Source organism: Nanorana parkeri, unplaced genomic scaffold (assembly GCF_000935625.1).
Source record: "Nanorana parkeri isolate BGI_ZX_2015 unplaced genomic scaffold, ASM93562v1 scaffold2493, whole genome shotgun sequence".
Taxonomy (NCBI): Eukaryota; Metazoa; Chordata; class Amphibia; order Anura; family Dicroglossidae; genus Nanorana; species Nanorana parkeri.
This window is the reverse complement of record NW_017308761.1, coordinates 47,685-65,171: the sequence shown is the minus strand read 5'-3', so window position 1 is coordinate 65,171 and position 17,487 is coordinate 47,685. Positions and strand designations below refer to the sequence as shown.

The 17,487-nt window shown below is 47.0% G+C and overlaps 1 protein-coding gene across 1 annotated transcript in view; it reads left to right on the top strand.

Moving 5' to 3' along the window:
* The first annotated feature begins 11,519 nt into the window (after positions 1–11,519).
* The window catches only part of LOC108801784 (tumor necrosis factor ligand superfamily member 13-like), an 8,880-nt gene continuing 2,912 nt past the window's right edge, over positions 11,520–17,487 (top strand). The window contains exons 1-5 of the mRNA XM_018573695.1: positions 11,520–11,546; positions 12,422–12,485; positions 13,513–13,560; positions 14,893–15,011; positions 15,100–15,247. Coding sequence (XP_018429197.1) covers positions 11,520–11,546; positions 12,422–12,485; positions 13,513–13,560; positions 14,893–15,011; positions 15,100–15,247 — 406 coding nt within the window. The remainder of the gene's footprint in view (positions 11,547–12,421; positions 12,486–13,512; positions 13,561–14,892; positions 15,012–15,099; positions 15,248–17,487) is intronic.

Here is a 17,487-nt window from a genome sequence, read left to right as displayed (position 1 = left end):
CCATGTTTGATGTAGATGACCTCACTGGAGTCCATGTTTGATGTAGATGACCTCACTGGAGTCCATGTTTGATGTAGATGACCTCACTGGAGTCCATGTTTGATGCAGATGACACACTGGAGGCCATAATTGATATTGATTACCTTACTGGAGGCCACAACTGATGTAGATTACCTTATTGGAGGCCATGACTGATGTGGATTACCTCACTAAGGTCCATGATTAACACTGGACTTACTTCAGGGGACATTAATAAAGTTTAAATTACTAAAACAGGGCATCTGTTATTTAGCAGTGGGAGTATGGCATGTATAGATCAGTAGACGATAGGTCATCAGTATTGGTGTTGAATACCTTGCTGGAGGCCATAATTGATGTGGATTACCTCAATGGTGGCCATGATTGATACAAATTACCTCACCGGAGGCCATGATTAATGTGGATTACCTCACTGTAAGCCATGATTAATGTGGAATACCTCACTGGAGTCCATGTTTGATGTAGATGACCTCACTGGAGTCCATGTTTGATGTCGATGACCTCACTGGAGTCCATGTTTGGTGTAGATGACCTCACTAGAGTCCATGTTTGATGTAGATGACCTCACTGGGGTCCATGTTTGATATAGATGACTTCACTGGAGTCCATGTTTGATGTAGATGACCTCACTGGAGTCCATGTTTGATGTAGATGACCTCACTGGAGTCCATGTTTGATGTAGATGACCTCACTGGAGTCCATGTTTGATGCTGATGACATCACTGGAGGCCATGTTTGATGTAGATGACCTCACTGGAGTCCATAAGTGATGTAGATTACATTATTGGAGGCCACAACTGATGTGGACTACCTCACTAGAGGCCATGTTTGATGTGGATTACCTCACTGGCAGCCATGATTAACACTGAATTTACTTCAGGGGACATTAATAAAGTTTATTTCGTAAAGCCGGTAAGTATGTGGTTGTGTTTTATCTCATTAGAGCACTTTGCACAGTGGTGGGGTGTTTTTTTTAAAAACTTTTAACTCTTTGTAGTAATGGGTCAGGGGTGGGGTGGATATCTGGTCACTCCTTATTATAAAAAGGTGCTTACAAATTCCAAAAGTCCCCCTCATGTTACCCCTACCTTCTTTTTTGAGGACACAGAAGTGGCAATAAGGGTCCTTTGCATGGGGGAGGCTTTGACACACCCCTTGCAAGGTACCCCCCCCCCAATGTTGAAAGGCATGTGGCTAGGTATGGTCCAGGAAGGTGAAAGGTGGACGCATACTCGCTGTCCTCCCTTTCCTGGCTATTCAGGCTGCATATCTGGATAAGGGTCTGGCTGGAATATTAAAGGCGGTAAACCCCATGCCATTTTTTTCCTTTTACATTGTCACTTAACAATCTGGAAGCCCCCTTTTATAAGAGGGCAACCAGACATCTGTCTTCTCCAAGAAAAATTAGTAAAGGGGTACAAAGAGTTAAAAAAATAACAAAAAACAACACCATGAAAACTTCCTCTAAAGCAATAAAACACAAACATACTTTACCGGCTTTAATAGTATTGTTTATTGGGGTCCCCCAGCGTAAATACTGCGTCCAGTAAGGTAATCCACGTCAATCATGGTGTCCAGTGAGGTAATCTACGTCAATCATGGCGTCCAGTAAGGTAATCCGCGTCAATCATGGCGTCCAGTAAGTTAATAAACGTCAATCATGGCGTCCAGTAAGGTAATCCACGTCAATCATGGCGTCCAGTAAAGTAATCCACATCAATCATGGCGTCCAGTAAGGTAATCCACGTCAATCATGGCGTCTAGTAAGGTAATCCACGTCAATCATGGCGTTCAGTAAGGTAATCCACATCATTCATGGCGTCCAGTGAGGTAATCCACGTCAATCATGGCGTTCAGTAAGGTAATCCACGTCAATCATGGCGTTCAGTAAGGTAATCCACGTCAATCATGGCGTCCAGTAAGGTAATCCACGTCAATCGTGGCGTCCAGTAAAGTAATCCACATCATTCATGGCGTCCAGTGAGGTAATCCACGTCAATCATGGCGTTCAGTGAGGTAATCCACTTCAATCATGGCGTCTAGTAAGGTAATCCACGTCAATCATGGCGTCCAGTGAGGTAATCCATGTCAATCATGGCGTTCAGTAAGGTAATCTACATCAATCATGATGACCCATTGCCCGCCAATCTGCACACGTCACCATCCCACCACTAAATGACAGTCTCCCGCCGTGAATCCTGGGTGACATCATTTACCAGATTAGGTCAATGTCACCTAAAATTAGTTCTAGCTTTTCAGAGTCAAATCTGCGATGTCTATGACAATATGAATGATTCACTGCTCTCTGTACAGCACTGCGGTATATGTCAGAGCTATATAAATATAATCATCATAGTGTGAGACTGTGGGGGAGGGGACATTAGAGTGTAAGCTCCTCTGTACAGAGACTGATGTCACTGTGGGGAAGGGGGGGGGGGCATTAGAGGGTAAGCTCCTCTGTACAGAGACTGATGTGACTGGCTGAGTCTTCTCTGTACAGCGCTGTGGTATATGTCAGAGCTATACAAAGACTAAAAAACAGTAAGTCAGTCCTCAAAGCCTCTGCAACTGGCATGCGGTCGGTGCGCTTTTGAGAAATATTACGAAACATCATACGATCCGGTCTGTCTGTTTATAGCAGATTTTACTGACTGTTCCTCTTCCTACAGACAGCAGGTTAGAATGTTATTGTGGGTTCGCTGCGTCACTAACTGCAAAGTCACTTCCCTCACTGCTCTAAGGCTGTTAAATCGCGTTGTTTCCCCGTATCTTCAGAAACAAATCACTTCTACTGTCGTGGTAACCAACCCGCTTCCCTATTTATAACGGTCTGGCCCTCTAGCAACTTCAGCGCCAAATTATAGCTAATTTGCCTGCAAAGGTCAGGTGGTCATAATAAACTGGCCACTCAGTGTAGCTCTGACATATACCGCAGCGCTGTGCACCCTAATGTCCTGACCCAACATATAGTACACAACAAGTGTATTACCTGTAGTGATTGCTGACAGGCAGAGGTCTTGTATTTGAACGCGAGCAGTCGCTGGTTACATTCACCTTGCATTTGAGATGCTTCTGAGCTCCTTCTGACTTGCATCTGAGCGGCTTTTGCAGTCCTACTGAATTGCATCGGGAGAAGATCAGCAATGGCTTGCGGTATAGCACATAACAAGGTCTATGATGCTTTAGAAATTCCATGGCCGCTGCACTATATTGAATCCAATATGACTTTTTGATAAATAAGAGATACTTGTTGTTTTGCTACGTGAGGGGAAGGACAATAAAGTGGATCTTTCAGTAACTTGACAAGTCGGCATGAATAAACCGCTGACATCACAACATACAGTAAATGGCATCATTTTCTAGAGAAGCTCCGAATTTTATAATCCTTGAGCTCTAATCAGTGACTTTGCCTGGGCTGAGATGATGTCATCAGTCTGCTGCAGGCAGGAGAAAGCATTTCCTCAGTCTCCCCTCCCCCAGTAATCAGACTGTAACTTTGTCAGAAGGTAAAAAGTTTGCACAGTAGCATCACAAGAGGGGTGCAGCCCACACCATCAGAGGGGGTGACACCAAAATGACTGACAGTTGGGCACTTGATCATGGACGGAGAGCTCAACAGCTGCATGGGAGAGGAGGGGACCCAGTTGTGTACCTTATACCGCCGGATGAACGTCCTCACCTCTCTGTGCCGACGTCCATCACCGAGATGGCCGCCGGCAGTTAAGTGCAGGCCACGTCACGCGTGCGTAATCATGTCCCAGTGCAGGGCTGTAGCTTGCTTCTTTTGCGCCCAAGGCAAGAACAGAAAATTGTGCCCGACGCTGCGCACAAACAGGAAGTGATGTAAAGCACTTCCTGTTCATTCATAACTGGGGACACATAGTACTATGTGTCCCCTGTTATTGACAAACACTGGAGTGATCAGTTATCACTCCAGTGTTTGCTCTGCACAAAGGATTGGTAAATCTCACTGATATTTACCCATCCTCCCGCTCTCCATCCTGAGCGCTGAAGCCAGCGGGGGGGCGGAGGGAGCGCTTCCACTTCAGGATTGCCGGTGAGGAGAGAGTCGCCCGCTGCCTCTGCCCATACAGGCGGGGGGAGAGCAGCGGTGATCCGAAGAGAAGCTGGAGCCTGTGCCGCCCCTCTTCTCCCTAGAGCTGTGGCTGTGTTGGCCACCTGGCGCCCCTGTTTCTATGTCGCCCTGTGCTCGCCATGGCAACAGGAGCGAGGGAGCACAGCCAGGCCGGTCCTGGACGCGTCCCCTCTCAGCTGCGCCTGAGGCGAGTGCCTCACTCGCCTCATGATAGCTACAGCCCTGTCCCAGTCGGTAACACCCAACCTGGGGACACCTCTGAGCCTGCAGCCATGTCAGACATCTGATGCTCGGTCCACTTTAAACTAGGAATACAAATGGGATCCATTGAAGGTCGCACATAATACACAGACTTGTGGTCCCTCACCGATGGGATTTGTTATCTGCGGTATACCATTCTCGGCATTGCCAATGTGCAAATGAAGACGGTTTGGTGGATTAATATCGTCACATCAACGGTGACAGGATTTAAAAAAATGGCTTCCTTTCCAAGTTCCTCTTTGAACTGAAATTCATCATTTGCGCAACTTAATTACAAACAGCCAGATAAACTCTCCCTCGGGTGTTTCCTGCAGATATCATGTCGCAACAAAGCACAGAATAAAATACAATAAATCTACTTTAAAAGGTAAATTCCAGATTCGGCGATTCAAGAATCCGAGTCACATGATCCCGAGCCAGGAATTCAGCCGGTGAGACGTCCCGCTGCACAATGGGGGAATGTTATTGTTATAGAAGAATTCCTATTAAACAATTTCAATGATATATCAGTACACAGGGGGATCCATCTCCGTAGATGACGTATCGATGCCATGACTACTATTTAGGGTGCATGGCACAATGGATCTCCCAGGATCCGGCTGATTACTATTTAGGGTGCGTGGCACAATGGATCTGCCAGGCTCCGGCTGATTACTATTTAGGGTGCATGATTTAGGGTGCATGGTACAATGGATCTGCCAGGCTCCGGCTGATTACTATTTAGGGGGCATGGCACAATGGACCTGCCAGGATGCGGCTGCTTACTATTTAGGGTGCATGATTTAGGGTGCATGGTACAATGGATCTGCCAGGCTCCGGCTGATTACTATTTAGGGGGCATGGCACAATGGACCTGCCAGGATGCGGCTGCTTACTATTTAGGGTGCATGATTTAGGGTGCATGGTACAATGGATCTGCCAGGCTCCGGCTGATTACTATTTAGGGGGCATGGCACAATGGACCTGCCAGGATGCGGCTGCTTACTATTTAGGGTGCATGATTTAGGGTGCATGGTACAATGGATCTGCCAGGCTCCGGCTGATTACTATTTAGGGGGCATGGCACAATGGACCTGCCAGGATGCGGCTGCTTACTATTTAGGGTGCATGATTTAGGGTGCATGGTACAATGGATCTGCCAGGCTCCGGCTGATTACTATTTAGGGGGCATGGCACAATGGACCTGCCAGGATGCGGCTGCTTACTATTTAGGGTGCATGATTTAGGGTGCATGGTACAATGGATCTGCCAGGCTCCGGCTGATTACTATTTAGGGGGCATGGCACAATGGACCTGCCAGGATGCGGCTGCTTACTATTTAGGGTGCATGATTTAGGGTGCATGGTACAATGGATCTGCCAGGCTCCGGCTGATTACTATTTAGGGGGCATGGCACAATGGACCTGCCAGGATGCGGCTGCTTACTATTTAGGGTGCATGATTTAGGGTGCATGGTACAATGGATCTGCCAGGCTCCGGCTGATTACTATTTAGGGGGCATGGCACAATGGACCTGCCAGGATGCGGCTGCTTACTATTTAGGGTGCATGATTTAGGGTGCATGGTACAATGGATCTGCCAGGCTCCGGCTGATTACTATTTAGGGGGCATGGCACAATGGACCTGCCAGGATGCGGCTGCTTACTATTTAGGGTGCATGATTTAGGGTGCATGGTACAATGGATCTGCCAGGCTCCGGCTGATTACTATTTAGGGGGCATGGCACAATGGACCTGCCAGGATGCGGCTGCTTACTATTTAGGGTGCATGATTTAGGGTGCATGGTACAATGGATCTGCCAGGCTCCGGCTGATTACTATTTAGGGGGCATGGCACAATGGACCTGCCAGGATGCGGCTGCTTACTATTTAGGGTGCATGATTTAGGGTGCATGGTACAATGGATCTGCCAGGCTCCGGCTGATTACTATTTAGGGGGCATGGCACAATGGACCTGCCAGGATGCGGCTGCTTACTATTTAGGGTGCATGATTTAGGGTGCATGGTACAATGGATCTGCCAGGCTCCGGCTGATTACTATTTAGGGGGCATGGCACAATGGACCTGCCAGGATGCGGCTGCTTACTATTTAGGGTGCATGATTTAGGGTGCATGGTACAATGGATCTGCCAGGCTCCGGCTGATTACTATTTAGGGGGCATGGCACAATGGACCTGCCAGGATGCGGCTGCTTACTATTTAGGGTGCATGATTTAGGGTGCATGGTACAATGGATCTGCCAGGCTCCGGCTGATTACTATTTAGGGGGCATGGCACAATGGACCTGCCAGGATGCGGCTGCTTACTATTTAGGGTGCATGATTTAGGGTGCATGGTACAATGGATCTGCCAGGCTCCGGCTGATTACTATTTAGGGGGCATGGCACAATGGACCTGCCAGGATGCGGCTGCTTACTATTTAGGGTGCATGATTTAGGGTGCATGGTACAATGGATCTGCCAGGCTCCGGCTGATTACTATTTAGGGGGCATGGCACAATGGACCTGCCAGGATGCGGCTGCTTACTATTTAGGGTGCATGATTTAGGGTGCATGGTACAATGGATCTGCCAGGCTCCGGCTGATTACTATTTAGGGGGCATGGCACAATGGACCTGCCAGGATGCGGCTGCTTACTATTTAGGGTGCATGATTTAGGGTGCATGGTACAATGGATCTGCCAGGCTCCGGCTGATTACTATTTAGGGGGCATGGCACAATGGACCTGCCAGGATGCGGCTGCTTACTATTTAGGGTGCATGATTTAGGGTGCATGGTACAATGGATCTGCCAGGATCCGGCTGATTACTATTTAGGGTGCATGGTACAATGGATCTGCCAGGATCCTGCTATGTCCAAGCAAGGCTTAGGACAGCTCTCTGGAAGGAAAAATGAGCTCCAGTTCAGTCTGAACCCCAGTTCATCAGAACCTGGAAGGAAGCTGTCTGGGCCAGCCAAATGAGCTGTGGCTGGGGGAATTCCTGCCTCAAAGTTGCCTATAAACAGGGAGTGCGGGTTGCTGATGACATCATTGACCAAATACGGCCATACTGATGTGACATCACTGACCAAATACAGCCATGTGGACATACTGATGTGACACCATTGACCTAATATGCCCATGTGGCCAAGCTTGATGTGACATTATTGACCAAATACACTGAGTGACCGGATTATTATGACCACCCCATCAGCACTTCATTGGGCCGCCTCGTGACTCCACGAGATGATAAAAGGTGATGCGAGGAATCTGACACGGCACTGTTGCCCTTCTGTTGTCTTGTATCAGTCTTGCCCCTCCCCCGTTCTGCCCTAACATTGACTAGTCGCTGACGGCCACAATTCGCACGTTCAGACCCAGATTTTCGGCTGACAGTCCAGTCTTTAAACACTTTAACAATGAGCCGCTCTTGAACATGTAACGAATTCTGCTGTTTTGCTGATACTCGCTCAATGGCTCCGAGCGCCAACAATCATCCCACGTTCAAAGGCTGTTAAATCGCGTTGTTTCCCCGTATCTTCAGAAACAAATCACTTCTACTGTCGTGGTAACCAACCTGCTTCCCTATTTATAATGGTCTGGCCCTCTAGCAACTTCAGCCCAAAATTATAGCTAATTTGCCTACAAACGTCAGGTGGTCATAATAATCTGGCCACTCAGTGTATAGCCTTGTGGCCATACTGATGTGACATTATAGACCCAGTATGGCCCTGTGGCCATATTGACGTGACATAATTTACCATAAATGGCCAAATCTGGTCAATGATGTCATCAACATCCTGTCCCTTTACGTGATGTTGCGGGGCAGGGAATGCCAGCGTCCTTTTGGGTTTGGAAGAAATTGAGTTTGAAGCGAACCCAATTGCAAGCTGACTTGAATAGACTGTGAAACAGAGAAGCGGAAACAGAAACCCGAGGGCCACGGCTCGTGCAGACAAATTAATAAAAATGATAAAATTGCAGTTAAAGTACGAATTACGGCAAATCATCAGGAAAAATCTCTCCACTGGTAAACCAGGTCACACCATTAGATGCGGTGGTGATGCACCCTCAGGGAGTAGGTCCATGACGCCCTGCACGGACAGCAAGACCCTTATCTACCCGCTTCTGGCCGAGCTATCATCCAAAGTCAACGCTCTGTGCGCACAGGCAGCAGTCCCAAGCCACTCTCCTGACTTCTCTAAGTGCTTCCATTGACAGATGAGCATTCATGCGCTTAATCTAAAAGGCACAAAGGAACATGAGACATGTAGTTCTGGAACATGAGGCGACGTGACCTTTCATTGATATAAACGGAGCACACCGCCCAAGCGGAGGTTCAGAGAAACGTAGCTGAGAAGGGCCAAGCGAAGTGTATGTTTTGGGACCAATTGAGGAAAAATACTTTATGGTTACACTTTGTTGGGTGGATTTGAAAGGAAAACAAAAGTGTTTGATGCTACCTCAATGCACAAGCTCACCAAGCTAACCGCCTTCATCAACCTGCGACTTAATCCACAAGCTCACCAACCCAACCGCCTTCATCAACCTGCGACTTAATCCACAAGCTCACCAACCCAACCGGCTTTATCAAGCTGCGACTCAATCCACAAGCTCACCAAGCCAACCGGCTTCATCAAGCTGCGACTCAATCCACAACCTCACCAAGCCAACCGCCTTCATCAAGCTGCGACTCAATCCACAAGTTCACCAAACCAACCGGCTTCATCAAGCTGCGACTCAATCCACAAGCTCACTGAGCCAACCGGCTTCATCAAGCTGCTTGGCTGCAAGGCACAGTACATACAGTATAGGTGTCCTGAAGCTCCAATGTTTGAATGGCAGTGGTCTTTGTAGACGTTTCATGAGTCATTCATCTAATGAGCATAGAGCTGCTGCTTTATCTTCTTTGACATCTTGCAGATCACTGCTGCGGGTTTTCTGTTTTAGGGTGGCTCCATTGCCTTTCAGGGTTGTATGGAGCCACCGTTGCATGCGCGCTCCCGACTTACAGTCCTGCGCAGTGTGAGTTAGCACAAACACACAGCACCGAAGTGTAGGGACGGTCACATAGTTGCTCAGGTTGAAAAAAGACACAAGTCCATCGAGTTCAACCTATAGAGATAAGAGAAGAAAGGAGAAAAACCTAAAACAGAACGCTGTGCCTACAGTTACCCCCTGTTGATCCAGAGGAAGGCTAAAATATACCCCTATAAAGCACCGTTCAATTTGCTCCAACAGGGGAAAAAAATTCCTTCCTGACCCCATAAGGCAATCGGATATTCCCGGCATCAACAATCTCTGGTGCTTAATATACCTATACAAGTCACTATCCTGCTCCCCCCTCCTCCAGCCTCCACCCTAATTGATTGACTGTACACTGCCATCCTATGGGACCAACTCCATGTGACATCGCCAATGTCCTCTCTCCACGACAGGAAGTTAAGGGCCGCAGCTCTGTAATATATAAACTGTGAGTCATTGGGCACAAATGATTTATGGGGGGAGGTTCATTTGGCTCATCAAAAGTAGTAAGGCATCTGCCCAAGGAGGTGCCCTTTAAATTTTTTTTTTTTTTTGGGAGATGACAGGTTCACTTTAATCCAATTAATTCCTTTTGGCAGGCGAAGAAATACTGTGACACGTCGCTGTGCCAGCGGCAGAAGAGGGAGGCCCCCTGCCCCAGAAAAAAGAGACACAATGGTAAGACTAAGCAGGAGGAGCATGTCAAAGGATTCGATCTATTTAAAGGAACAGTAACACACTTTTTTTTTACAGAATATTTATAATATATGCAGATTTTTAATATATTTAAATTATCTTCTTACTATATGCAAATTATCAGTTAACTTGGATGAGGAGCCGGCTTCCTCTTTTCTTCTTGCTGCAGTGCTGACCATCCTTTGTAGTCCTAGCCGCACCTACAATAAAAATCAAGGACCACACACATTTCTAGTACGTTACAGCAAGCCATGTCGTCAGGCTATGCTTCCATTAAAAAAACTTTCCATTCCTAAAAAAAAAAGATTGATAGAAGAGTTGTAAAAACAAAAGGCTCATTTAAAGGGCTCATCCATCCCATGTGCAACACGTTCATTTTTGCACTGCATTTTTTTTCTTTAAGCCCGTGGAGTGCGCATTGAAACACCCAAAAAGTGAACAAAAAAAGTGCACAGAAGGGGTGCTATCTAAATGGTCCGTCTCCCGAAGAGACAGGGCCCATCCCTGACCCCCCGGGGAGCAAGGCTCCTGACAGGGGAAGGGCACTCGTGTCCACCTGACCGAAGCCAGGCGGACCCATTCCTTGTGGCCAGCCGAAGCCGACCACTGAGTACTAGGTTGGGGTCTCCCCCGAAGAGAGATCCCCGATTCAGGGGAGGAAAGAACCTAAGGGCCACACATCCTCCCCGTAGACTTCAGGGTAGGCCCGAAGATCCACACCCTCCATCCTGTGGAGTGAAAAACACAAAAATAAAGTGTAGAGTGCACATACAAGTGAGAAAAATAATTTAGAGTGCCAGAGTACAATACAATGGCTGGGCCTTTGTGGCCCGGTAATAAAAATGACCCCTGGTCTTAGCCAAAAGGTCTAGCCCAAGAGGCGATGTGCAGCAAAAGTCCCAAACCCATAGTGCTACTAGGGCACCCCTGGGTCACCACTCTAGGGGGCTTAAACACCACAGGCTTTCCTGAAGCATGTAACCTCCCTTATGTGGCAGTGTATGGTCCGAAGAAGCAGGCATCAACAGTGCTACATGTGTAGGTGCCTTGACATAATCCACCCGGCTAAGCTCCACCAGAGCTTGCCCAGGGTGGACTTCTGCAGCAAGGGAACATGGCTCAGTGAGTATATTTTTCGGGAAGGGGACGCGGGGGGCAGTGGCACAGGGCTGGCTTAAATGCTGGCTCTTAATATTCTTGCCACCCTCCTTATACTATGTAGTGATATAGTAGGTATCACGTACCTGGTGAGAGACCGACAGCTGAGGAGGCTTCTCTTACTTCTCGTGTCCTACACCCCGTGGAGGTGGGAACAGGGAGTTAGAGGAGGCGAGGAGCACGAGTGCCACAGGTGGGATCAGGCACTGGTGCAAGGAAAGTCCAGGAGCGGATAAGCCAAATCAGGAACGAAGTCAAGGATAGCCATGGATCAGAACCAGCCGGGCAGCGAGGTAAGTCCAGGAAACAGGCCGAGGTCAGGGGCAGACAGCGACCAAGAAGAGTCCAAACAATCCGAGTCAAGAGGGTACAGGCAGAAGTCTTCAACAGGATAATGGGCACAAGAACACACACACAGCTGAAAGACCATCAGCACATGTGCCTTCCCAGCCCATGGCCAGACAAGGTAGACCCGTCTAAATCAGGAGCAACTGGGCCCTGCCAGATACCAGCACCCGAGAAGTACTCCCGACCCCACTCTTATGCGAGTGGATGCTCAATTCGGTTTCCTTCCCATAGCCAGGACCTTTTAGGACCCCCATCACCAGGCAGGGTACTCAGATTCCAGCCATACAAGCCATAAGGCCAGTACAGCGGCTCCTTTCCCCCCCTGCAACTGATTAGAACAGATTTTTTTTTTGATTGAACAGATACTACACTTGATCTTAGCCAAAAGGCAGAGAAGCGATTTTTGCACGGCATTGGGTTATCTAATGTGGACCGAGGGTCAGTGGCAGCCCATGGAAAGTAAATGAGGATGTTGTTTTAAACAGCCCCGATGCTGGCGACGTACACTGTACGTCGTCAGTCACGAAGGGGTTAAAGGCCAACACAAAATAACTTTTTGCCACATTCCCTTTCACCCATCTTGTTCCCTTGCCTGTCGTCATTGATCCTATTCTCGTCTTCTCACTGCCCAGGGTTAAAACCCATTCCTCCCGTTGGCTCGGGGCACTAAGAAGTAATTGTGAAATGTCTGCAGAGTGTACTTGTCTGCTTCTAGCAAGTCATGCATTATGGTCTGTGAGACAATTAAAGTGCCAGCGGCTAATCTCTGTTATGCAAATACACTTTATATTTGTAATCTGTTTCCTCGTTCCGGTGCCAGACTCAGAACAAAGATAACATTGATCAGAAGATGGGGAAGCGTCATGATAGGAAGGCGACGAACGGTGTGGGATCTAAGCAGTGGCCAAAAAAATGGAAACCTTTGCTGAGTAATGCCTTGGTTGACGTTTGGCCCTGAGAACGGCTAACTCATACAAGGGCTTCTATGGTGTGTCTATATTGTATTCCTATTAGAAGGCCAGCCTGCTTTGCAAAGTGAGCTGCACCCTCCCATAATAAATGTTTATTTGAAAGATAACGATATTATTAAAAAAATTAAAAATAAGACATTTATGGCCCATTCACACTTCTTTGCACCCGTGTGTTGAATAATGGCACCTGTGTTAATGTGTGTTGTGTCACACACCAACTTGTGTTGCATGCATGAATGGGCTGCCTATGCACTAGAAGCAGCCAAAAAAACAGGCATGCACCCTTGCTCCAACGCAACACAATGTGGTAGTGTGGTACCATGCACTGTGGTGCGCTGCAAAGCTTGAGCGTCAGGGCTGAGTTGCCTTTGTGCATTGGGGTGCCATTGAAAATTTTACTGCAATGCACCCGATCGCAAAGCTGTGTTTTAACCCTAAAGCCCAACTCCAGTCTCACCCCCTCCTTGCAGGTTTGCAGCAGGTTCTAGCTGTTCATTCTAGAAGGTACTTGTGCTAACAGGTTGTGCTCAACATTCAACGTATACAGACTGCCGGTCTTGGCTTGAAGGTCCAAGAATAGAAGTCTAAGAATGTTTTGCCTGTTGTATCCTGTGTCCTAATCCTCTCCCCTGGAGCTTATTGAGCCAAACCAACCCATTACGTTTTCTTAAAGTGACTGGCGCCCAGTTTCCTTTTTGCCTTACAACCAGCCAAGGATTCCGCCCTAAGAGCTTACTGAGCTGCCTGGGGGTCCCCCTCATCTGCCCAGGGGTAAAGGGGGTGCAACACCTGAAATTGATAATAAAATGGTTGGGAGAAAGGGAGCAGTTGGGCCTTTTTGTCTTTGGTGATAATGGACCTTGTCCTGGCACTGTCTCATCCCAACGTTATATAAAGATTTACACAAAGCATTTTCAATATACTGTATTGTTTCTTTCAGGAAATCGTTCGCTTCTCCACCTGGTAGCCGAGTCGGTATCTTCAGTCGGTGAGACCATTTTCCAAATTAACTATCCACCTCTCTTCCCTCTCCAATCACACATAGGCCATGTTATAAAGACAAAATTATTCACTCCCCTACCCACCTGCTGTCTATAACCTAGAGCCTAGGAGTGCTATACTTAATTGTTAGCAATTCTGGGCTCCCAATACCTAATCACAGCCATTGTGCATTGTACATGCCAAAGGGTGGAATCTGTATTCTGTTGCTTTGGGTATGGGAAAGCATGTAACCTCCCTTATGTGGCAGTGTATGGTCCGAAGAAGCAGGCATCAACAGTGCTACATGTGTAGGTGCCTTGACATAATCCACCCGGCTAAGCTCCACCAGAGCTTGCCCAGGGTGGACTTCTGCAGCAAGGGAACATGGCTCAGTGAGTATATTTTTCGGGAAGGGGACGCGGGGGGCAGTGGCACAGGGCTGGCTTAAATGCTGGCTCTTAATATTCTTGCCACCCTCCTTATACTATGTAGTGATATAGTAGGTATCACGTACCTGGTGAGAGACCGACAGCTGAGGAGGCTTCTCTTACTTCTCGTGTCCTACACCCCGTGGAGGTGGGAACAGGGAGTTAGAGGAGGCGAGGAGCACGAGTGCCACAGGTGGGATCAGGCACTGGTGCAAGGAAAGTCCAGGAGCGGATAAGCCAAATCAGGAACGAAGTCAAGGATAGCCATGGATCAGAACCAGCCGGGCAGCGAGGTAAGTCCAGGAAACAGGCCGAGGTCAGGGGCAGACAGCGACCAAGAAGAGTCCAAACAATCCGAGTCAAGAGGGTACAGGCAGAAGTCTTCAACAGGATAATGGGCACAAGAACACACACACAGCTGAAAGACCATCAGCACAGTGAGCAGGGCAGGCTTGTTTAAAAAGGCCAATCCATTAATGCTTGTAGCATCACTTCCTGTGCGCCTGACGTTTGCGTGTCTTTGCGCGCGCATGCGCACTACTGCATATTTCTGGCCTGTTCTATAGAGGCGTTTGCGCACATGCACGGCCGTCATTTTCACCTTATAGAAGGGCTTGGGCATCTCCGAGGAATGTGCATTACAAACGTGTTGGAAGTAACTGAATCAAGTTTCTTCTTGAAGAACTTTGAAGGAATAAGAATCATTTCATAATTCCTAAAGTAATCAGCCACTATCCTCTTTTAGCTCTCAGGCACCCTGAAATTCGTGGGATGAGAACCTATCTTCATAAGCAAGACCCTTGGAGAACTTTATCAGGTTCTTCACAGTGGTCTATGTTCAGATTTTCTTTGTCCTCGAACTCACTTCATCATAAAAATAATTGCTCTCCTCTACTTTTTGTTTGCTTCAGACTCTGCGGACCGTACAGAAATCTCCTGGAAAACATCACTGCAGGAAGGGAGGTCCCTAGAGGTTCACGGCCGAAGTGTAAGAGTGAAGCATTCTGGGATATACTCAATATACAGCCAGGTTAGAACATCGCCCATCCTTCGTTGATTATTGCCATCGTGGGATATGCAAGCTCACAACGCAAATTTTCTCTTGCTCCAATCCCAAGGTCTTCTACAGAGACGTGACCTTCACTATGGGCCACTTAGTGCTACGCAGGTCAGATTACGGTTCTGGAGAGAGTGAAACCCTTCTAAGCTGTGTTCAGAGTATGCCAAGTGATGACGAGTTGGCTTATAACACTTGCTACACTTCTGGTAAGGCCAACCTCTGCTTTTACTCGTTGGCTATACTTGGCATAAAAAGTCAAGAGTAAAGGCCGAGAGATTCTTCAATATGCTCTTCTTTATCCTTTGTCAGCCTGCCTTTTGCTCCTTCAGTTGTCTACCTACTAGTACCAAACATATGGAAAAATAGATTCAGGGTTTATGTACACTTTAACACCTAACTTCTACCTAAATCTAATACCAAACCTGGGTCTCATACCTAACCTTAGGCCTAAAACCTTAACCTAACCTCTAAATATAACCCTGATCCCCATAAATATAACCTTGGCCCTCAACCTAATCCCTAGATATCAACTTCAACCTAACCCATACATATAGCCCATACCCCTCAAGGTAATCCCTAAATATAACCCATACCCCTCACGCTAACCTATAAATATAACTCATATCCCTCAAGGTAACCTATAAATATAACCCATACCCCTCAAGCTAACCTATAAATATAACCCATACCCCTCAAGGTAACCTATAAATATAACCCATACCCCTCAAGGTAACCCATAAATATAACTCATATCCCTCAAGGTAACCTATAAATATTACTAATACCCCTCAAGGTTACCCATAAATATAACCTTGGCCCTCAAACTCATCCCTAGATATGAAAATGATAACACAGCGCTAAGGGTGAGCAAATAAAATAAATACCCAGTGTTAAAAGTGAAAAAAAAATCCCAATATATCCTCATCGAATAACAAATATATAATTATCAAATATCTAAATATATTGAAGTGTGAATAATTATAACCATAATCAATTAGATCTCTGTGAGAATTTTTCAGTGGTACAACATTGCATTCTAAGAAATAAAGCAATTCATGTGGTTAAAAATACAGTGTAACAAATTGTTTCAGTGTCAAATATACATAGTTACATAGTATTTGAGGTTGAATAAAGACACTTGTCCATCAAGTCCAACCTATTAGGATCTCATTCTAGGAGTACCTGTACCCCTGTATATTACCTGTACCCCTGTATATTACCTGTACCCCTGTATGTTACCTGTACCCCTGTATATTACGGTCCCTTAAGAAATCGTCCAAAAGTTTCTTGAACAATTCCACATTATTTGCTGAAATCACCGCCTGTGGCAGTGAGTTCCAGACCCTAACTGATCTTACTGTGAAGAACCCCCTTCGCCCCTTGTGCTGGAATTTTTTTTCCACCAATTTTAGGTGGTGGCCTCTAGTTTTTGTAATGGAGTTAATTTTAAACAGTTTATCGCTAATGTTGCTGCCACCATTGAACATCTTGTACATGGAAATCATATCCCCCCTTAATCTCCTCACCTCCAATGTGAACATGTTTAAATTTAGTAGCCTCGTCTCGTAGCTCTGGTCCTCCATACCCCTAATTAGTTTGGTTGCCCTCCGCTGGACTTTTTCCAACTCAAGGACATCTTTTCTTAGTACTGGTGACCAGAACTGGACCGCGTACTCCAGATGTGGTCGAACCAATGATCTATAAAGTGGCAAAATTATAGACTTGTCCCTGCAATACATCCCCTTTTTAATACAGGACAAGACCCTGCTAGCTTTGTTTACAGCAGCCTGGCACTGCAAACTACCTTTCAGTTTGTGGTCTACAATGACCCCCAAATCCTTCTCCGTTTCTTACTTCCCAGCAATAATTGTATAACCCATTTGTTTATTTTTAATTCCAAAGTGCATTACTTTGCATTTATCGACATTAAACCTCATCTGCCACATTAATGCCCACTCCCCTATTTTATCCAGGTCCTCCTGTAATGTTATAGTGTCTAAGTCTGTGTCTAAGTCCGTGTCTAAGGTTCAATAAAAATTGATACTATCTAACTCAGTCCTGGTAAATATTGTGACAAGTGCCAGTGAAAAAAATGAACACATACCAGGTTCGCTCACCTCTCGATCCTGTCACGGCTCTCTGCAGTGACGGGGGAGGGACTGGATTCCCCTCTCCCTGCTCCAATCTGCCAGCGCTGACTGGCGGAACGGACGGAGGAGGGCGCGGGTACAGCTGGCTCTGCCTCTAGAGCCAGCAGTCACTCACACAGCTGGGCGGATCCCGTCATCTACGTCGGGATCCGCTCCGGCTGCGGCGTCTCAGTATACCGCGAGCTGTAGCTCGCGGTATACTGAGCTTAGGGTAACGGAAGGACGCTAGTTTGTGTCCTCCCGTTACCCTAAGGAGAACTATGGGGAAAAACACTGACCCCATAGTTCTCCTTTAA